The 23,763-nt window shown below is 38.8% G+C and overlaps 1 protein-coding gene across 1 annotated transcript; it reads left to right on the top strand.

Moving 5' to 3' along the window:
• The first annotated feature begins 357 nt into the window (after positions 1–357).
• GFRAL (GDNF family receptor alpha like) lies at positions 358–23,231 on the top strand. Its single transcript, XM_063153558.1, has 10 exons — positions 358–376; positions 1,251–1,385; positions 7,307–7,459; positions 8,969–9,358; positions 10,082–10,138; positions 10,747–11,074; positions 13,057–13,316; positions 16,596–16,694; positions 21,691–21,772; positions 22,802–23,231. The coding sequence occupies exons 1-10, from the start codon at positions 358–360 to the stop codon at positions 22,887–22,889; spliced, it is 1,611 nt and encodes a 536-aa protein (XP_063009628.1). The 3' UTR covers positions 22,890–23,231.
• The last annotated feature ends 532 nt before the right edge of the window (positions 23,232–23,763 follow it).

The following is a 23,763-nucleotide window of genomic DNA, read 5'->3' as shown; positions in this document are numbered from 1 at the left end:
TGTCTCACAGGCACACTAGTTGCTGTTGTACCTGTCCATTATTATGTATTAAATGTTGCTTCATATTTATTGACACGCGTCCGAAAAGTGTTCCCTACAGCAGCAGCATTATACCCCTGGCAAATAATTTCCAAGAGGAATGGCATAACCTCTAAACAATAGTGGCTCTTTGAGGTTATCAAGAGGGATATTTGATATATAATTTCTTATTCTAAAATGTATAATTGAAAAAAAGTTAATTTCTTCAGCTAGGGGCTGAACAAATCCTGAAGCAACATTTCATGCCTCTTGCAAATGAGGTTTAAGGGATTAAACAATGCTGGAAACCACTCAAAGTCCACATGAATTTACCTGAACATGACAGTGGGGGGGAAAGGTATTTTGTCAGAATGTGTGTTCAGCAGGTGTTTGATAAGGCCTGAAATCAGTGTTCAGCAGGTAGTTTGATAAGGCCTGAAATCAGTGACTGAAACTTAATTTTATAGAAAATAAAGACACATGATTACAAATTAGAGGTTGCCTTACCATGGGAATGTTAATGAAAGAGCTAAACCCCAGCTGATTTATCCTTTCTTAACAAGGCAATTTAATTTTCTACTGATAAGTCACAGGCTGTGCTGCTATAAAATTTTTTTTACCTTGAAACCTCCAGAACTTTTTAATGTAATTAGCAGGCTCAATGCACTCAGGAAAGCAGATGAAAACATATATGTGAAGATTGCTTTCAAGAAATTATGCATCTGTGAAATAAAAAAAAAGAGAGTGAAGGGTACTGTATTTATAAAATAAAATCATATTTATTATTTAACAGTTTTGTAGTTGTCAAATCTCTTTCCCACACTCTATTCATAGGAATTCCTAAACAGCTTTGTTTGGTGAGATTTCATGTGAATAAAGTACTGTTTATTCTGAATTTTATACTGTCTTCCTTTCTGTAATTTATTATGGAGCTCAGAACTGCAACAATTTCTATATATCCATGCATCAATGTCATATATAACTATGGTTACTGTTATAATACTGGGGCAAAACCAATGCAAAATATGCCACACTGAAACTTTGAACATTTAAATTTAATTTTCCAGTTACAAAATGGAGGAAAACTTTGTTCTGCTAAAATTTAATTTGATAGCAAACTTGAATCTATAGAAAAAACCATAGTAAATTATATTTTTAAAATCTGTGTTTAAATGAAAAGGGTCAGTACAGTATCTACTGCTTTAAATAGTCATTATATTCTGTTTTTACAGTGTTATTCATTTACTTCACATGTATATCTACTGTCCAGACTACTGACTGTCTGCACTTGAGGGAGCAATGTATTAATGCTGGAAATGGATGTGAGAGTGTCTGGAATGTGGTCGAAGATGCCTGCAATATTTCAGGTAATTCTGTATGGTGTACGCACCTTGATTTTGAATTGCTATATGCAATTGCATGTTCATAGTTTATTACAATATTGCTGGGTAACTAAATGAAGTCCGTGAAATCTCAAAGAGAAAAATTAGGGCAGAAGACAGTCAGATTCTGAAATCCTTTGCAATGGCCAACGCTACTTTTAGTAACAGTCACACTGTCTCTTCAAGAAAGTGATGGGTGAAATTTCTGCACTAGGAACAAACTCAGAGCCTGAACCAACTCAAGAAGTCTGAATTCAGCAGAAATTAGGCTTCTGTGGGATCCTGTTAAATAAAGCCTGTGTGCAACTGGGGAAGAAGTTCCAGCTTTGTTTTACACAATTTGCAGGAGTTGATCTGCCCCTCCCTGGCAGTGTCCAAGGCCAGGTTGGACGGGGCTTTGAGGAACCTGTTCCAGTGGAACACATCCCTGCCCATGGCAGAGGGGTTGAAGGTCCCTTCCAATCTAAACAATTCTGTGGTTCTATAATATAACACAATACCCAAAACAATGTGGTAGTTACTTAGAGTAATTTTTAATTATTGTATAGAATAAGAAACAGATAAAACATTCACCTCTAGTATGAGCTACCTGAATGAATGCCTCTGTCTGATCTGTTGCATGTATTTGATGTTCCAAATGTCCCAAGTCACAAGACAATATTTGAAATAATTAGAGTAGAAAATTCTCTTTGGGTTCTTTCTTAGTGTGTCCCTTTCCAGATACTTATCTACTTTGCATAAAATGTCTGAACGGATGAAGTAAATTAAAAGTATATGATAATATAACAACAGTTACAACAGTTCCCAAAGCAGCTGGGCTTCAGCTCATTTTTTATTGATCTCTTGAATATTTTATGTGAAATGAAACAGTTTCAAAAGATATGGCTGCTGTTTAGAAAAAAAATAAATTGGAATATGCAGTACTTTCTGGCTCAAGTGCCCTAAAGATGAGCTCTCTAGGACCAAAACAGAACAAGCTGAATTTATGTCTCTCACATCATTCACAAACACATTAGCACCAGGACTACTTGCCACAAAGATATATATTTGTGCTGTAGCCTGTTAATCTTGGTACCCTGCAGCCAGATGAAATGGGCAAACATGATTGCTTCTGTGGCCCCCCTTTGGATGTATGACATTGTCCCATAATATGAAATTTCTCTTTCTTATTATCCTATGTACTTATTCACTGATATTAAAGATATTTGTAACTGGGCCAGAGAAATCTTCCAGAAATACTCATTCTTGTGACTGCTTGTTTGGATTTGCATCTGTGTATTTCCTTAGGACAATAGCTTTTGGCAAGGACTCTCCAGCATTGCAGAGCACCCAGATATTGTGTTGGGTCTAGGACAAACTATACTAAATGTGCTTATTAGTACCATGATCCTAGAGCATGTGAATCCATTCAGACAGCTGGTGGTACCTCTCAGACAGCCCACAGAAACAGTGATAGAAAACCCACCAGCAGCATCTTCAGTAAGAGTAAAATACACTGACTGTCATGTGCAAGTCTAGAAACTTCATGCTGCAGGAAAGGAAAATGTCCTTTGAGCACAAACATGTTACTTGGAGGCAATAGACAATGGGGTAAATACTTGTTTTGTTAGTTTCTTTGTGGAAAACCTAACTACAAATTATAATGAAACTCCTTTGGGGTACGGGTTCCATAACTCAGTCCATCAGACTGTAACCTCAAAGTTAAATGTGTACATTATCAGAACCTGCATCTTTTGCTCTTTGGTGCAGGTCTGGGAACACTCTCCAAACTACTGCCTAAGTCACTCCTTTTCCTGTCAAATTTTCCATCACTTCTTCCCCACTATCCAGCAGCATTTCAAGAGTCTCAGTTTATAATCTTCAGGGTCCAATCCTTCTTTCACCTCTGTGGCCAAAATGTGGTGGAAAGAAAAAACAGAGTCAGGATAGAAAATATAGAAATATTAAATTTTGATGAAAAAAGATTTTTCATTTTGAAAAGATCAAAAGAGTTTCAGCACTGCTGAATGAAGATTTTTAGGTTTGGGTTTTTATGGTGTATTTGTGGGATTGGTTATTTGTTTGTTTTCCTTCTGTTGTTTCAATGTAAAAAAAAAAAGACATTTCTGGACACTGATTTAACCATAAGTATAAATTTTCTTTATTTTTTTGAATGGGAAACAGGAAAGGTTTTAAAAACAAAAACCAACTGAAATCACTTTCATTTTAAGGAATCACATTTTGAATTAGATCTGTATGAGTTTAATTTTCCTAGAACAGCAGACTCATTGAGGTTGGAAGGAACTCTGGAGATCTATTCAAACTGTGGTCTCACCAGTGCAAGAGAGGAAAACCTCACACTTTCCCCTGCAGTCTTCAAATTCAATTCCCACTGAGATGACTGAAGAGCTGATTAAGCAAAAGCAGAGATTATCACCCTGGGAGTGTCAGCTTCTACTGTGCCATGCCTCTATCTGTGGTCCTGTGTACATGAATTGTGCACCTATAAATAAATCAAATTATGAATAATGGCTGCCAAACATTAGGTTGAGAGAGCATTTTTTTTCTTAAATGCCTTAGAAGCATATGTATAAGATAAAATATATTACCTAGAACTAATCCCTGGTAAAGCAACAATAATTGAAAACCAGTAATAAAATATTTTCTGCTGCTAATCACAGCTGAATCAATACCATGTACAAACAGAGCAATACTGATAATAAGTTATTTCTACACAGTTTTTTAGAAGTCATGCAAGGGAGCCCCATAAATCTGATGTACTCCCTGCTTGTGTCCGTGCCCTTTGCGTGTTGGTGGCCCCGCAGCCTCTCCCCAGCCCCAGCTGCCGGGTGCTGACTCAGCACAGTGAGATCACAGCACAGGGGCACTGAACTCAGCCCCAGCTCCTGGCCACGACTGGTCAGTGCCATGAAAACAGGGGAGCTGAGTGAGGCTGGGGTGCTGTGCAAAATGCACTGGGGCACGGGGGTTCGTTCTTCTAGTTCTACTCACCTTCACCCTTGGGGTGTGATCTGGACCTTGAAAAAGACAGTCACAAATATTGTGAATAAGCTAATTTTTACACCAGCCCCTCCTTGATCTTTATTGCTGTCTTTCTACTGGAATATATTTTCCTGAAATTCTTTTATTCTCCCTTTCTTAGTTGATAAAATGCAGAGTAGAATATCCACACACTCATCTTCGTGGGCCATGTCACTGCATCCTTTCCATCCTGTTTTTATGGTCAGGAAGTATCCTATGTCTGTGACCTTCAATAAATCTCCTGAGTTCCTTGACTTGTGGAACTGTGCGTGCTAAGGGTCTGGGGTCATGATCTACTTCTGAAAAAGCAGAAGGAAATTTGAAGATGGGGTTGGAGAGATACAGGCAACCCCAGCCACCATCACCTCTTTCTTTGCTGATGGAAGAGGTGGAGTGGGAGCAGAGGCTGGGACCTGCAGCTCTTGCTGGCCTGGGACATTCCCCACTGGCAGTGTATTATTTGATATATCCCCCAAACCCTCCTTAGTCAGCAGCTGGAGAAAGGGCAATGCAGACACTTGGTAAAAAGGGGGATCAGGGCAGGGATGTGAAGTCAGGAATAGCTGATTCTCATCACTTCAGGCACTGGCAAAATGCACTGTTTCCTCCTGCAGAGCTTTGCCTCCACTGCCTTCCACTGCCATTTGTGTCAGCAACATATAAGTGATTTTAAAGACGTGCTCACATCAAAGCTTGCCCGTGGTGCTGGTGACAGAGAACTTCTTGTCACTTGCAGTTTTACTGAGTGCAGAGTCTTTGCTGCCCCACACCTGTGGGGAGCAGCCAGGCAGGAAGCAGGCAGCACCATTTGCAGGGCAGAGACATCAGCCTGTGTGCTCAGGAGACAGAAACCAGCCCTCATGCTGCCCTGTGACCTGGCTGGATCTCGTGAGCCACAGACTGCTTCTCTTACATATTGTGAGACATTTAATATCTATGAGGTAAAGAGAGCAAATGTGCTGGTTTGGGGATCCACATACCTGTTTTGACAAGGTAAATCATGGCTTTCACAAAACAAAACTTATCTAAATCAAATTAAATTGCTTCACTTGTAACATTCTTAAGTAATGTGTAACTTTCTTAAGCAATAATAAATCATATAATCATATCATGATAAGGATTGAGGGGACCTTAGAGATCATCTAGCCCCAGTCCCCCCTGCCATGGGCAGGGACACCTCCCACTAGACCAGGTTGCTCAAGGCCTTACCAAACTGGCTTTGAACATTGCCAGGGATGGGCATTTACAGCCTCCCCGGGCAACCTCTTCTGATGTCTCACCATCCTCACAGTAAAAAATTTCTTCCTAAAATCTAACCTAAATTTCTCTTCTTTCAATTTGTACCCATTACTCCTTGTTCCATCACTACAGTTCCTGACAAAGAGTCCCTCTCTGGCTTCCCTTAGGCCCCTTCAGATACTGAAGGTTGTGAGGTCTCCACACAACCTTCTCTTCTCCAGGCCCAGCTTTCTCAGCTGTTCCTTGTAGGGGAAGAGCTCCAGTGCTGTTATCAACTTCCTGGCCCTTGTCTGGACTTGCTCCCACAGTCCCGTGTCCTTCTTATGCTGAGGACACAGAGCTGGATGCAGCACTCCAGCTGGGGTCTCATGGGAGCAGAGTACAGGTGTAGAATCACCTCCTCCCACATGCTGGCTTTTGATGCAGCCCAGGGCACACTTGGCTTTGAGTGAGCACTCACTGTCAGCTCATGATGGGCTTTTCATCCACCTTTGCACCCAAGTCTCATTCTGCAGGGTTGCTCTCAATCCCTTCTCTGCCCAGCCTGCAGGTGTGTCTGGGATTGCCATGACCCAGGTGCAGGACCTTGCCCTTTGCTTCATTGAACATCCTAAGGTTTGCATTGTCCCACTTCTCAGGCCTGCCAGGGTCCCTCCAGGGGCATCCCTTCCCTCCAACGTGCCAACTGCACCACACAGCTTGGTGCCATCAGCAAATTTGCTGAGGATGCACACAATCCCACTATCATCATAACAATAATATTTTTTTAAAAGCTTTCAGCTCATAAAGTAGATGGTTGATTGATTTACCTTTGTACCACAAACTAGTACATGTTCTTTATTTTCACCACACATACGTGGAAAATATGACCTGACATCCTGTGTGTCTTTACCATTGAGTCCAAGTGCACATGCAAATAGACTTGAAACTAGGCCAGCAAACTAAGGTTTCTGCACCTTTTTTTTTAATGTTAACTTCTCCCTCATTTTTATTCTAAAAATCCTAAAAATCAGACTATTCTTGGGCTGCTTTAAATTTGTTGTCATTCTTAAACTTAGGCAGTGAAGTTGTTCTGTGGGGCAGGGGTTCAAGGGAATATCCAAATGGCATTTTTAGGCTTGCACCATCCTCAAATGAGAGAGAGAAGAGCAAGCATCTCCTCAGCCTGGGGTTCTCATCACCATTATCATGGGGCTGCCTTTGCCCTCTGTGTCCTGTCTCTCACTCCATCACACACTGATGCCTCAAGCCTGCACTCTGTGTTCCTGTACCAGGCACCTCATTTCTGCTACACAGGACCAAGATAAGTCTCTCAGTTCAGGCTGTGCCCCTTCCACGCCTAGGCACCTTTTTAGTTTGGTCTCAGTGCTTGATCTGCCTAAAATAAAAGATGTGAGTTTAAGGTTTTATGTACTTTGAGAGAAGATTTTCTGGCGATGGATTGGATCAAATAAAAGAAGTCAATATTGTACCCACAGCTTTATTATATGACTTTGTATATTATTTAAAATTTGTAAAATAAGAGTAACTGTCTTCTCTTGGCAAAGCATAATATTTTTGTTTTTCAATTGAATTGTTTTATGTAACCATATCCCTTAAGCATTCATAAGCATTAATGAAATTATAATTTTAATGGTGAGTTCTAGGTAATAGATGCAAGGCAGAAGACAGTGTTGGATGTAATAGAATAATCCAGGTCCTGGCTGATGAATACCCAGAATTTAGAAACTGTGTCTGCACTACAGACGATATCTGTAGCATCACAACTTTGCTTGGGGAACTGTGCAGCATCAACAAAGGTAACTGAACATGAAGTTGTAATTATGAAGACCAAACCGAGTAATTTTGCAACCACCATTTTAAGTGGATTCGACTTTCTTTGCATATTCTCAAGTGTGATAAATGCCCCCCAAAATTAGTCTTGTCTTTTCTTTGATATTCATGCTCCATCATGCATATGAAAGAAATGCCACAAACAAAAGCAATGAAATGCATGTGAGAAATCCAAACGACTTCTAAAACTTTTGTTGAATCCACTGGAAAGCAAGAGTGAATACACAGTGTGTGTTGAGGGCTACTCAATGCCCAGGGAAATTTAAGAGCCACTGGATCTAGGTTGTGCATATAGCCACTTTCAGTAGCTTCTGAATGGGAGGATGAGTGCATGGGGATGCACAGGGGTGCAGTTGTGTCACACTGTGTTGCACGAGGACCTTCACTACATCTAGGAGAGGTTACTGTATGTGTAAAACATAGTCACCACCTGCATAAAGCTGTACATAATATTCAGAGTGCATCTTTTAAAAATATTATTGTAATCAATGAGCCAAGCTCCCCTCAATTTATTTTTATTTTTCTGAGAACCCCTATCCCTGCAGAAAGTCTATCTCTGTAATTGAGAATTGCTTAGTACATGAAGAAGTTGCAGTTTCTGGTTCAAAGTCTGCTGGCATAATGATTAGCAAAGCTGACACAGGAGATAAAATCAGCCAGTGAATGAGAGTCTGCAAAGTGAGTTTCAAAGTGATTCCTGGCGCTGATCCATCACACCCTGCTGGCCTCACACAGCATTCATCATAGTACTTGACTGGACATTCATATAGTACTAGACTATGTGGCTTTATTGCAGATGGAATAGTAACATCCTGATCTGCCCCAAACTCCTTGCCTCAAACAAGAAGGATGGATATCTGAAGCCTAATGTTGCTGTCATTGGAAAAAAGTTGCTTTTGCTTCTAGCAAAATGATATAATGCTATATTTTTTTTTTGACAATTGACATTACATTTCTCACCACTATAGAAACAAGTTTGGATAGACTTACAGTAGTGTTGAGTTTACCTACAAGGGACAGCATATGGTGTTGCTAGGCACCTCCAGGAGTAATTCTCCCTGTCTAACTTCAATTGCTATTTTAGGTAATGAATCAACCATCTTCTGGAGTTGTCATTCTCTCTTTAAAAATGATGCATTTGCTTAAGATGATAATCCATTATATGTCCAAGCTGTAGGTGGTTAAAATTATGAGAAGTTAAACTCTTTATACAGTAATTTTAGTGAGGATTTTTTACTATTGTTTTACTGCTGAACTGTTAGAGTGGACTGTACTATACAGCTAACAGCACACAGTAAACACGAGGAAGTTTGTAAGACTGGAATTACTATGTGTTTGCACACAGCTCAGAATTAAGCTAGGGCTGTTTCACTCGCTGTAATACATTCAGACAAGCACCCTTTTCCCGAGTTTTTGTGCTGTGATGGTGACCCATCCTCCATTTGATTTTTGACTGTTTGTACCTATTTCTGCAGACTATTTGGAGTCTCCCTCGGGGTCGGGCCCCGAGCTGGGTGTCGGGCCCCCCAGGAGCCCTGAGGATCCGGGGAGCTGCGGCGTGGCGAGGCGGCTGTGCCGGGGGCAGCCGCGCTGCTGGGCCGCGCACCGGAGCTTCCAGCGGCACTGCCGGGCACCCGCGGGCACCTGCAGCTCCCGCCGGCCCGCCAGGTGCCTGCTGGCCTGGAGAGAGCTGAGGACAACGCCCCTGGGAAGGTGCACCTGCCCAGAGCCGCAGCGGGCCAGATGCATCAAAATCCAGAAGGGAATATCCAACAACGCTTGCTTACGGCACTCGCAGGAGAGCCAGGCCTCGGGAGCTGGCGACAGTGATGGCAGCGATGACGACTACAATGCTGATCTTGATGGTGAGAAAAATCTGGTCACCGACACAAGTTAGTGCTCTTCCAGCAGCCTAAGGCTTTCTACATAGCAGTAGTGTCCACAGTCTACAAAAAGGGATTTTTGCCCATTTGCAATTCAAATTTGGAAATATGTCCATTTTAGGAGGTTTATTTACAAATAAATTCAGAATCTGTTACGATATGATGGTCTGAGTGCAAATACTGTTGTTCTTCAATGAGTTAATTTGATACAACCTGATCTAAATCAGTCAATTTCAGTTTTTCGCTATAACTAGAAGCAGTACAAGACCAACAAAAATAATTTACTAATAGCAAGAATTGTCTGCTAGCCTTGACTTTAGGTCATGACAAGCAGTCAGTTGAACTTGAAAACTGGTCCATTGATAAACACATTAAGGCCCCTGGTTTTTAAATATTTACAAGAAATCTGACTTTATAATGCACTGAGAAGCTCTACAAAACTCTTACTGAGTCCACAGGATCTTTAAATATGTAAAAAATGCTAGGAGCAGCCTTTGATAAACTGTGCTTTGACCCCAAAACTTATGAATATATGTAATAGTGAATTCAGAATTTGTTAGTGGGTTTTATTTGGTCAAATTAATTTGTTTTATTCTTATTTATTTTTATTCCTGGTGCTATGCCAGCAAGGCAGCCAATACTTTAAAGTTAAAAGGCTAAGATATATTTACAATTTATGCCTGTACCTGTATCTTTTTCTTCTAGACAATATTAGTATGGAAACAAAATTACAATGGGGTTTATCTGCTCTCTCCAAACAAGGTAAGTCTGAATTTAGTTATAAATCCTAATAAATAATTTTAGCTCAATTTTCAGACAGTGTACAACATTCCTTCAGATTAAAATTAATACTTTTCATTGAAATGGATGAGCAGGGAGTTAAAAGACCAGACATATCTTTAGTTAAGGTACTGGGTAGAGAAGAACCCAAAAATCCAGTAATGTAAAAGGAAATCAGGTAACAACCATGATTCTGCCAAACTTACAGAGGCAAATCTTACCCCATAAGCATTTTAGGGTCTAGATTTTTCTAGATATCTTTGGAAGGTTTATTTCAGTCTCAAAATACCTAAACTGATGTTAAAAGCACAAAAAGGCCATTTATATCCTCTTCATTACTTGAGCATAGGACTGCACACTGGAGATCTCACCTGTTTCAGGAGGGTTGCTTGTGAGCAGTGCAAGCAGAGCAAGAAAGAAGTATGAAGTTAATCAGTAGGCTTAAAAGAAGCAAGAAAGAAGGAGGACCTGGATCACAGTTTTGGGAATCAAGCTTGATTTACTGGAATTATGTAGGCAGGACACCTACCACTCATCACTTGAGAAAAATTTTCTTGAGATTTTATTTTAAAAGCTGTTATTGGTTTTAGCACACACAACAAACAGGAGCTGTTTGGATGTGAACAGGGAGTGTGTTGAAGATGAAGTGTGTAACAAACAGCTGTCCCTGTACCTAAAACTGTGCTCAGTAAATAAGAAGTGCAATGTGGAAGGATGTCAAGCAGCCATAAGGTTCTTCTATGGAAACATGCCTTTTGAAGTTGCCCAAATGATGATATTTTGTGACTGCATCCAGCATGATGAATCCTGCCACAGAGCCAAAGAACTTCTCCATGGCAAGCCCTGTGCAGTTACTGTAGTTCCACCCCCATCATGTCTGAATGTAATCCAGATGTGTGAAGAGAATGAATTGTGCAGGTGAGTAGAAGTATTTTGCCCACTAAGGTGCTTTTTAATAATGGTTTTGTCAAACCGTTTTTATTATACTCTATATATCCCAGCCATAACAAAATTATTTTCTGCAGTGTATCTGCTGTGTTTGACATCATCACAGATGTTTGGATCAACTGTGGTAATTCCTGAAGTAATCCCACAAGTAAACTGAAGTGATAAATTTTCAGAAAGGTTTGGAATCTAATGCATGCTTTTCTTCTGCCTGTATCATGACACTTAACACCATTTCTGCTGGACAAACTATGCTATTTCATATTTTCATTACCCCTTTCTTCAGATAACACCTGCCTGTCTGCACCTTTGCCCTCCAGCAGTTTGCCCAAGTCGTGCAGCAGACCAGACAAAGTTTGTTTGGTAAAAGTAATTACCTTTCAAGGGCAGAGTCTGACCCTTTGTACCCAACAGCCACGCAACCAGCTTGGCCTGTTCAAAAATCTTTTATCTCATTCTCTTCATCTCAAGGATACTTGCAAAAACTTTCAAAAATCTGGCCTGAAACATGCATAGACCACCAAACTCATGAAGGATAATGCCTTTCCAACATTTCATTTTATATTGTTAAAACATGCAACAGGATTACCCATATTTGTATTTCTACCTAATTGCCTCCTTTTAAGGACAGTCAAGTGGCCCACTTTGTTTTTCAGTGTGGTCACCTTGTGGGTTAGAGTTGAATTTTATCTCAAAGCTGTGCTGAAATTAACCTTCAGTCAATAAACCAGGAGGCCAAGAGATGGTTTTGGTTTTGTGCAGATTATTCAGATTGATGTCAGTGAGAACAGCCAAAGGGCTATAAATGTATGTCTGTACATGTATAGACATGTAATATCATTATGGCTGAATTCCCCATCATTTTGGGAACATTAATGTTTCCTGGCACTGACAATAAATGCATATAATTAGCAAAATTAGTCTGTGAATTACAGCTAGTCACATCCATAAATCAGGAGGTGAATGAAAATAATTCCATTAGAACAGAGGTGGCATCTGCTTTGAGATCCTTGCTTGTGTAATAAAAGTATTTACAAAAATTTTCTACCCAGTATTGCAACAGTCCATGCTTTTCCATGTGACATGCCTGCAGCTACTACACAATATCAACAGCAAATTAATAACATATATAACATATATGTTATTAACATATATAACAAATTAATAACATATATAACATACATATTATTATATGTTATAACATAGATGATTAAGGAAGAATATTTTAATAGATTAAGGTACTATATACTAGACTTTACCTTTATCATCCCCTAAAATTTATTATTATAAATTTGTTTTCAACATTTATCTACATATTTTTAGTTAATTTATAATGGATATTTTCTATTGTCATATAGAGTGCATTAAAAGCCAATTTTATTCCATCCCAACAGCAAATAAATGGAAATAATTTGAGATTACTGAACTGGGTAACAAGTTAATTCTTCCTGTAATTTATCTCTACTATCAATTTATCTTTAAGTTCACTGTGCTTTTTCCTGACATTTTATATTGTGTTAACATTTGGGGGGCCAAGGAGTTGACATTGGATGTAGATTATTTAATGCTAAATAAGTTGAATGTTTAGTCTTCCTTCACACTGCTCAAAAATGGATCCATTAGAACAGCACATGGTGTGGTTTCATTGGGATGACGGGTCTAATTCCTGTATTCACATTTCTTCTCTGAGTATCTGAGACTGTTGGAATTCACACTGTGTTTCCTGGACTCGGGGAAGCAGGAGCTGATTAGAAGTGCTGCTGCTTTTTCTCAAAATCTGAGCAGAATTTATATCAGCTATCAGCGAATATTGCAATTTTTAAGGCTTAAGTGGTACCTTGGAAATACACTCTCTTTAGTGGTGTTCATTAAATGTCTTTTTACGAAGTCACATTTGTTAAAGTGCCATTGTACACTTCTTTTGTTTTTCTTTTTTTTTTTTTTCCCCCCACCAGGAAAAAATACTCAACTTTTCAGTCAAAGTGTTGGAGACATGTGACAAAAAAATGTTATAATGACGAAGCTTGTCTCGAAACCTTGCTCAAGCGTGACGTGCCCTGTTCTGCCACCACCGATTGCAAAGCAGCCTTTGTCAGCATCTGGGGCACGATGCTGCTCACAGAGTGCACCTGCCAAAACGTGCCTCCCGTGGAGCAGCCTTTGTGTGAGCTCTTCCACCACGTGCTGCACAGCAAATCCTGCTTCAGGGACTTGCGTGAGTAACACAACATAGATGATTTGTTTTAAAGAGAATTAAGATCCTAATTTACATCAAATCTTTGCTACCGCTGGTTTCAGCAAGATCTGCAGCTCTGGGTTTTTAAAAACACAAATCAAAACAAAAATTGAACATGTTGCCATTATAGTGCAAGAGTTCTATTGTCATTACATTGCAAGGGTTCCATATTGCTGGAGTTTCACACCTCCTTGATGTTTCTTGTAGGCAGCTCCTCGAGGCACTGACTCTTCCTTGTCCTCACAGCAGCCAAGTGACTCCAGTTCCCCTCAACCAACCACTCCACTCTTTTATAACACTCTTCTTATTGGCTACATCTGTGGCCTGTTAACATCAGGCCTGCTCCTAATCCTTAATAATTGGCTCAGCTGCAACTCTTTAGGGGATAAGATTACATTTCTAGATACATTACATACTACCTTTATTTACTATGTTCTATCTCCCTACAGAACATAGAGTTTTCTTCCTCTGGTATTGGGAAAAATGAAATTGGCCACATGTCTCATTACCTGAATTTTCTGAAATAAGGAAATAATTTCTAGAGTCTATATTAATATGCAGATTAGATAAGTCTACAAATAATACAAATAAAGTTTACAAATAATACAAAGTAGCATTTGGGGTTTTTTTCTTTTTTTCTTGGAATCTGAATATTAGTAAACCTTACACATATTTAGCAACAGAGTTCATTCTGCAGAACATAGCTTCAATTATTTAAAGAAGGCTTTAGGATTTGGTCTTCAGTAAAAACACTGGATGTAATTAAGATGAACTATAGTTATTTTTTCAGATTCAGTAATGAATTTCACGTGCTTAATTAGCTAAATATTTTTGTCAAATTTACATGTCTTTGCCAAACCTCTGATTTAGAGAATTGTTAATGCAATAAATGGCAATATGGGAGCAAACATTAATGTCTTAGTCTGAAACTGCAAAGTGCCTTCGAAGCAAAGCTCCTCTTTGTCCCCACTTACTGTGTCCTGGGTCACATCACAGGGTGGTTCTCTATCATAGGGTGGATGGGCCTCCTGTGGTATAAACTGAACCTGAAGGTTCATCTGCAGCCTCTGCAGTGCTCCACCTGCATGCAGACATCTGGTCCATCAACCAGAACAAAGGCCAAAGTATTCTGTTCTCCTTAAATCTCTGACTCATCACACCAACTATTTTGCAATATAAATCCTCTTAGGGTATGTTACTCACTGGTGCATCATGCCCTGTGCCAGCTATCTTCTACATGTATACTCCAAGATTTTGTATATTCTTAAACTAACTTGGGAGAGGTAATGATACCTAAAGATCTCAATGAAAAGAAATGGTTCTTTCATAGTTTTGCCTGATGGACAGTGTTTTGAAAACATATATGGATTGTGTGCATGCATTTCATTGAATGAAGTAGCTGCTCTTTTAGGTCTAGAAACCAAAATGGTACCACTGATAAGGATGTCTTTTTTTTTTTCATGTCCCTCAAAGGTTGCCCAAAAATTAAAATCAAGTTGCTGAAACACAGCTCTTAGTTTAGTTAATCATTACTCAAATCCAGACTCTGAGAAAATATTAAAAATCTTGTAACAACCCCCCTGGAAAAGTGATAATATAACACACTTAGACTTGAGACATCTAGCAGTGATTTTGCTGATGAATATTATTTACTTGCTTGCTTTAGGGCTGAATTTAACAGTCCAAATGAGTGAGCAAATCATCATGTTAGTTATTTCTTTACCTACAAAGCAAAAAAATGATCCTCATGTGTGAATAATCAAATAATTGCTGATGAGCTTTGCCATTCCCTGAAGCAGTCTCAGGATAAAATGGTTAGAGGGTTTTTGTGATTGAAACTTCCCTAACCTAATGGGGACTGAAGAATGGAAACTTATATTTCTTGTGTTGTGCAACAATTTCCTGACAGTTAAACAAAAAATAATGTAGGGATCCAGAGCCTTTGGTGGATCACTACCTACTCTACAGACCACTTCCAGCTTATTGTTATTTTTGCTTTTTTTTGCTTTGTCCTAGATGTCTAGTTGTGATGCAGCTAAACTGATGGTGGTGATGATCATAGGTTTTATTCCCAAGCATGTTTTTAATGCTCTGCATTTTAATACTCTGCATGGCAGTACAGAGATGTGGAGTGACTACTGTACAGTGCCCACCCAACCCCATGTGCTGAATTATTCTATTCCTCTGGCCTGGGGGTGATCTTTGGCTGACTTTCACTCTTACAATGGCAATGATCTGTAACTCTGAAACATTTCTGGATAGGCAAATACCCAGGGTCTGAGAAGGGGATCTTTGCCTCTAGAACTGGTCCATGAGTGGTGTTTGCACCATCTCATCTTCCTACCCTTGCATGGCACTGCCTTTGCTCCAAGTGCTTGTTCTCAAGGCTGTGCTCACAGTGAAAGGACTGCAGACTCAGTAAAAGGCAAGAATTGTGCCTGACTGCTGCTGTGTGAGGCAGAAACACAGGGTGGATCATTGCCAATGTGAGATCAGTGTCTCAGCAGGAATAAGAAAAAATGTCAGTGAGGGAAAGAAAAAATTTAGGTCTCCAAAATACTTTAAGTCTGGGCTGTACTTTTGGATCTCACAGAAAGAAAACCAAAGAACAGGTAGGTTTAGTCCATTGTTATTTGGACAGCCAATATCCAGGCTGCAAATGTGTGCCTTTCTTATATTTCAAAAATTTCTCATCTTGCTTTTCATGTGAGTGAGCAGATGTATACTTGTATGGTTTTGCCTTCCACTCTGTAAACTATAATACTTAAGTAAACCTCCTATTTTTCATTTCAACCAAAGAGATGTATTTTCAGATATATTCATAAAATTATGCCCACTGAGAGGACAGGACTTCCTGAAAAAATTTGTTGAGGTCTAACAATGCAGCTGAAGAATAAACTCTGCCTTGTGGAAATTACTTCAGACTTCTATCCCTTTCTCACCACTTCTGTGTTGGTTTGGTGGACCCAATTCTTTTGGTGGGCCTATTTTTAAAACAGTTTATGTGAAAAGAGAAATTAAGCTCTTTTGTGGCAGAGAATATTTTCAAAGCATGCTTGTCATCCATAAGAAAAACTGAGATGGAACAGGAAGAACTATTATGCACTCATTCAATTTGTTCATCAAATATCAGTCAACAGTATTTTTAAATAGCTCCCTTTTTAAATTATATGGTAGTTAGCAAAATATCAAACAATATTCACTTATAATAATTTTTAAAGTAATATTTTAAATGGATATTTTCTTTCCAATATCCAGGTCAAATTTCTATTCAGAAGAAGGGTTTTCACTGGGTAAATACAGAAATGCCAGGGGAAAAGATTTCCGGAGCACAGCTCCATTCTTCTGCAATTAATGGTGAGTTTGGGCAAGTCACTCCATGACTTCCACAGCACTGCTCTCCTTGGGTGGGTTCAGGCAAGTGAGCTCGACCTGCTGCTCCTTTATTTGGTCTGGAAATCTCCCTACCTGTTTGGCTTAGCTTATATATCCACAAAATAAAGTTAATCAGACTGAATCAATTACCCTGACAAATGGTTTTGAAATAGATGTCTCACAATCACTGTATTCTAATTGGGGAAAATTAAGCTATTAAGCCTGCCAGAGCCTGACTCTCTGTACAGTCATTAGAGAGTAGTAGTCATAATGTGTAACACAAATTATTGTCTTTGATGTCACACCTACTTCTATCTCTCTTGACTTTCTGCAGTAGTTACAGCAACAAAATTAGAAGCCACAGTAAGTGGTCTGAGGAGGGGCTTGTGTTACACTCCATCAGACTCTACCTTCTCACACAGCAGAAGGGCACACAGTACCCCTTGGGCTGAAGAGCTGCAACTTTTATTTCCTTTCATTTCTTTTATTAGAACTGCTGCTTTTCTTTCCATGCATTTACAATAAGAAATTAAGCAACATAAAGCTAAAGGATATTGAATTAATATACAAATGTTTTCATTGCTGAAATAATATTATTTTATATTTCCTTTTGAGGGGCCCAATTACAGAGTGAGAACTATAAAGAGCTTAATGCACAAATATCACCTCTAATGAGAATGACCTGTTCTACCTTGTGCAGGGCAGATTACAATTTTCCAGACTAATACTACAAATTAGTTCCCAGAACTCTTCCTACAGAACACTTTTGACTGTGAAAAAAATAATTCAATATCTGCATGCAGTAGAAAATGAAGTGACTTCTAACCTCTCCATCCTTCAACTATTGCTGAAGTGGGCAACCTGGATGAGGGATAAAAAGGTTATAAAAATGGATTAAGGGAATGGGATTCCTGAGACCTGTGTGTGCATAATTAAGCATTTGGCTGTTAGCATTAAAATTCCTTAAGAATCATGCATGTCATCCAAGTGCTCTTTGTAGCCAGAAAAGAAAGTCAGGGACCCTCAAAGGGACCCTACTCTTCAAAGGAAGAGTAGTCCAATCTTTTTGGGACTGCATTTGCTGAATATTGACTTCTCCTTGCCAATTTCTGAGGGAGCCTGAATGCCTAGTTGGAACAAGACTCTAGAGGTTAAATAATGCAAGTCATAGTACAAGAAATACTGCACTAAGTGAGAAAATGAAAATGTGAGATATTGCACCCCTGTGACTAGTTCTAACTGCAGACCCTTTCAGTGGGTAAAATGCATTTTACATTTCACTTAGAGATTCAGATAAATATTTGCAAGAAGCAGCCTGCACCCAGTTAATTCTGTTCACATTGAAGTCTGAATATTTTCTAAAAACCATTCCTTGAAGTCTTAACAGAATTTTGGATAGCTTTAGAAAAATAAAAAGAATGCTGAGCAGCCTGAACCATACACTAAAATATTCTTTCTATTGTAGCTGTCATGTACATGAGATGGGAACTTTATGCCATGAAAGTCTCATAGGAAGTCAGGTCAAGAAGAAGAATTTGATTCAGGAAATCTGCCTGATGGTAAAAACCATACTGCAAATTGTTTCATAAATCCCACTGCCAAAAATCTAACTCAGTGTCCTAGATTCAAATGCTAATAAATGTGCATTACTCAGGCTGCAAAGGGAATTATCATCTTTACAAAATATTTATGTTTAATGAAATCAAATCCCAAAAAGAATTCAAGGCACAGAGGCAAAACAGTTAAGTTGTCAAGTATGGCCTTTCACGTGTGTGAAGACTTTTGAAGGCATTTTCTTCTTGGCTATTTTCTGCTCAAAAAACATGAGATAAAATCTGCTGATGTCTCTACATTAAAATCTCAGAAGAATCCTTTACTTAGTTTGTCACTGAAAGATACAAGGAACTCTTTCACCAGATGAAATGAATGGCCATCTACAGATGAACATGCTCAGAAGAAACTCAGCATGCCTTCAGCTTTTTCTTTTTAGGTTTATACTTAAAAATATAGCTTACTGTTCAAAAAAACAGTTCAATTTCTCTGTTTTATTCAGCAGCATTGCAAATCATCCCATTGGATAACATTGCTTTAATAGGAGGAGTCTTTCACAATAAGTAATAAATCTAAGCATATATACCTATATTCAAATATATTTGTAAATAAATAGAACCACGGATGTTGAAAAATTATTATTCCAGGTTTGGTGTAAAAAATGTGATGCCAGGATTTTGTGAAAATCTGGACTGGATTTAAACACATTCACATTCTCAGGAGGGAAGAGGCCAACAGAGTCATCTTTGGGCTGATACAACTCTCTTAACAAAATGTGATGTGGGCACAGTCAGAACCATATAAAAGTTAATGAGACTTTTCCTGCAAGCATGAATTTGATCTCATTTTGAAAGCAATATCAAAAAGTTATAAATCAAATAAGATTTCTCTAAACTCCTAATATGCCTACCTAATTATGCATCTTCAGCCTGGCTTTGGCTTTATCCTATGCAAATGATATCAATGACTTTACAGACCCAAATAATTTAGAAGATTGCTTCCTGCACATTGGTTTGAAAAGTGATTCATGGGGGAAGATAAGGATTTATTTTCATCACCATGGAGCTTTGAGGCTAAGTTGTGGGTTGTTTATGGAAGATGAAACTAGAAATACAGAACACTTAGGCTGCTCTTGTGAAATACAATATAATTGGACTTGATCCAAAATTTTTGAAATTTCATCTTAAATTGTAGTGTTATCATATATTTCCTACCAAGGAGTAGAGTGTTTAGATAAACAGGTAATTGGCAGGGTTTATCTGTAAGTATATCAGCTGCTGTGGGAACTGAGATTAGTTCAGCTCCAGTGACTTTAATGTGTAAGGTATCAAACATTGTCAGTCTGACAGTTTTATAAATGTAGAAAAAAGCCTGTGACAAGCTGCAGGTAGCCAAGAAACCTCTGAGCAGAGGCTGGGATTAATCTGTTTGATGAATATGCACTAGCTATACCTAAGCAGGTAGATCCACAATAGCGTAAGATTCACCAAAATCCGTCTTTGTTCCTGATAGAACTGAATCAACATCTCTTTTACCATCAATTCATCAAAAATGTAGCATTTTTTCAGATTTTGTCAAGAAAATAGAAAAAAATTCAGTTGGTCACTTCAGTGTTTAGATTGAAATGAAGCACCTTTTACAAATTTCATAAGAAAAAGATCACAATGTTCTGTTGAAAAATTTTTAGCCCATTTTTAAGCATCCATGACTGTACAATATATAATGTTAGATATAATAATTTTTGTGGTGACATACTTTAAAAGTTTCCATTTGCCTAAAATATGCGTGACAGTCACTTTCCACTTCACAAAAGTAAGAAAGTGTTGCCCCTACAACTACTCCTACACTTGTAAAAAGTTTTCAAAAATAGCTGCATGTACAGTTCAGACTCAAACTGAAAACAATGTCTACAAATGACTCTTTTGCTAAAACCCATCATTTCATATAAATGCTGTAACTTGAGAGCTAGGCCAACTGCTGATGTAGTTTTTAATATATGTCACTAGCAGTCCTTCTCTAAGACAGACCTCAGACAGACCTCTTTCTTCAAAAATTTACCATCTTAAGTATCTTCCTGTAGGTTACTGAATTAAATGGAATGTTCGCTCCATTTGTCCAAATTGTGGTTTGATCACTGCTTTCATTTTCTTACATTGGAAAACTTGAATGTGGGGTAGTTTTTTTGAGAAAAAGTGAGCACAGTCCTACAATGAGAGCCAGGCAGGCCCAACACCCTGCTCAGCTCCTTGTTTTCCTTGCTGTGGAAACCATATCCACTCTCTGCTGCCAGGGCTGCTGCAGCATCCACCCCACTGGTGCTGATATTTATATGAATTTATATGACACACTACCCCTGCTGCGTGCATGCAGTGCACACAGAAATGCCTCATTTATGTTTTATGTGCATATACATAACACATGGAGCACATAATAACTGATAACTTATTCAGAGACCAGAATGTGGCCTTCTCACAGCCCAGAGAGGTGGCTCAGTGCTGAGCCCAGGGATCCACCCCTTCCTTAGGGAATGTTTCACTAGCTAATAGGATGGAGAAGCTTGGGAGCAGCCAGGGCCCTCTGTGTTTGAATTCCTCTGTAAACAAAACTTCCCCGAGTGTACAAAAACGGAATCTGTGCCACAGGAACGTCACAGAAAGGTCTCATGTTTTATGCTTGTGGCTCTGCATTTGTGGCCACTTGTCTCACCTCTCCATCCTGTGTCCAGGGCTTATATTGCACTCCCAAGTGAAATGTTCCTTTCACATATTTGATCAAAACCAATGGATTCATTACGTCAGGGAAAAAAAGAGTTACCCCTCCTTTGGAAAATAAAATTTGTAACAGCTCCCAGTTTTTCAACAGTTGGAATTTTTAGCACATAAGCCACCAAAGTGACTTCTTGGTGAGAAGCCTAACAGAAAAAGGAAACTCTACAGGAATGGGGCCCAGAAAAACAGTGTTAGATCCCATTTGATGTTAATTTGATTCTAGGTGGAACATTGCTCCACACTGCAATTACAGTAATACAGAAAAATAACTCTAGTTGATAAGTAAGAGCCAATTCTGCTCTGATACACAGAATAACATTAAGATTTTAAAATCAAAAGGGAGAATAGTCCAAAGTAAAAATCATAGTAACAAGCTGTTCCCCTGCAGCAGAGTGAAAGGTAATGCTATGCATATGAAGTACTGTTGAAGCTGGTATTTACTAAAAGAAGTCTGAAAATTGCATTGGATCAAATGGCAAAGGTAGAATTATTCCTACCACTGACATACATCTAGATATTTTCCCTCCTTTTAATTACTTTTGTCAAAATTGATAGCTAATTTGGCTCACATATGTACGATTTCCAATACAGATCTCAAATCTGATTCTTATTACTAAACAAGCAGATGTTTCATTTCTGATTTCTGTTTTTATTTTTAGGTGAAACTGTCTACATTATTGCTTACTCCTCCTGCATAGCTCTCATCCTAGGAATAGTCCTGTTGACTCTCCTAAAGATCAGGTAATTTGATAGGGATATTAATCACTGGTTCTAGGAAATTGAAAAAACAGAAAATAAAATGTTTTGACTCAGTTAAAAGGTGGGCATTGTGATTGTCTTTAGAAACAGTCCAGCATGCCCCAGTGATGGAAAGAACTGACATTGTGGGTGTCAGCAGGGAAGGGTGAAATACGAGATGTATCTACAATGCCCTCCATTCATGCAGAGATCCCAGGCTTTGGGAGGTTTCATTTCCTGTCCCATGGCAGGGGAAGGTGAAATCTGAATTCAGAAATTCTGTGAGACTACTTTCCTAGCCCCATAGCAGGCAGGGGTAATGCAAAAAGGAAATGAGAATATTCAGCATTATAACATATTTTGAAACCAAATCTTGAATGCTGCTATTGTAGTTAAGATTCTTGCCAAATGCCATTTTTGCTCATAGGAGTCTGTAAACAACACCCACTATCCCTGCCATCCTTTTCTTTTCCTCCCTCCCTCCCTCCTTTCCTTCCTCCCTCCCTCTGTATGAGAAACTGCACATACACCAATGCTTGGTAAGAAAACAGAAATGTGCATTCACTTAGTTAAATGAACATGGCCTTTTCTTAAATGATACATTTTCTTGGACCAAATTAAATGGCCAGATTTCAAGAATTACACTGTCAGATGATAGGTAACAGAACATGATGTAGCAGGAGCTATATATAGTGGGAGGGATATTGAGTCAAATTTCATTATTAAGTTCCGAGGCAGATCAAAGAGGAATTGTAGAAAAATGCAAGAGGCAAGTCAAGGATATATGGGAACAGAGGCTTTCTCTTTAGGTTTGCAGTTACAGAAATATCAGCATATAAAGAAAATTCAGATTTAAAGAATACAGAAAATGGAAGAAAGAACATTGCATTAATAACAATGAAGGGGATTATTTTATACCACAGTGTTCATCATAAAAAGAGGAGAAATTTGCCACTGATTTCAATTAAGCCAAAGTTCAAACCAAAAGCTGTGTAGTTCATTGTTCAATACATGCACATTCTTTGTTTTCAGAGCCTGCAGAACAAAACATGAGTCAAGACGTCTCTTGCCAGACCATTCTTCTGAAACATTTATGGCCCATTATAAAAGTCACAGATGAACTACTCTCTTGCTTGTGCTTTTTAAGGCTATTCCTGAAAGCCAGCCTGTTGTACATATGTGATAATAAAATATATATTAGAAAAACTACTATAAATTATGAAATTTTGTAGTTAAGCGTACAAAATATTTTTATATTTATTAGCTTATTTTTAGCCTTTCAAAAGCTGAAAAAAGGGGTAAAAATGGTAAAACTGTGCTGTCTCTTATTTGTGTAGATCCACAGATCTGTCCTGAGCTGTACATTTCCGAGATTTTTAGATACACATGACACTGGTATAAATGCTGTATCAACAATGGCAATCTTTGAAGCCCACCCTTTCTGATCTCTACTCACCTGGAAGAAATTTTAAAAAATCCACTCAGAAACATTTTAGAGACCTGATAAAGAGCACTTTTGTGTCAGTTTTGTATACCTGGCTCCCAGGTAGCAAGTACCTGAAGCAGCAGTCACAGCAAAGCTGCCTGTAGTTGGATGGTGGAGCACTTGCAGGGTAGGAGGAGATCAGGGTTACAGCCCCCAGTGAACTAAAATGACTCTCTGGAATAATGCTTTGACTCCAAAATGTTGTTGCTGAAAATGTTTTTAATTTCTCCTCCAATATGCTTCTAAAAGAAATGAGTGGGGTTTGTCACTTTAAATACAATAACTTTAGAGAGAAATTTTTGGTCTGAATGCCCAGTGGAGAAAGTCACTTGCTTGGGGCTGCAGTGCCTGCTACTCAGGACAGAAGCTGTGACCCATCTCACCATCTGTGTTTCCTATTCATTGTCCCTAGGCAAGACACGAAGTGCCTGATTGTCCCCTTGCACTGTTCTGGGAGCCATGGTCCCAAACACCATCCTGGATCCCACCTTGTGCCTAGGAGCTCTGG

The sequence above is a fragment of the Melospiza melodia genome, chromosome 3 (genome assembly GCF_035770615.1).
Source record: "Melospiza melodia melodia isolate bMelMel2 chromosome 3, bMelMel2.pri, whole genome shotgun sequence".
Taxonomy (NCBI): Eukaryota; Metazoa; Chordata; class Aves; order Passeriformes; family Passerellidae; genus Melospiza; species Melospiza melodia.
Note: the sequence above shows the minus strand (reverse complement) of the source record. Positions and strands in the feature narration are given on the sequence as shown.

Excerpts from the sequence above, each read along its gene's own strand:
- GFRAL (XM_063153558.1), top strand. Across the intron at positions 1,386-7,306 it reads AGATGCCTGCAATATTTCAG|GTAATAGATGCAAGGCAGAA; the intron begins GTAATTCTGTAT and ends GGTGAGTTCTAG. Across the intron at positions 9,359-10,081 it reads CTACAATGCTGATCTTGATG|ACAATATTAGTATGGAAACA; the intron begins GTGAGAAAAATC and ends TTTTTCTTCTAG.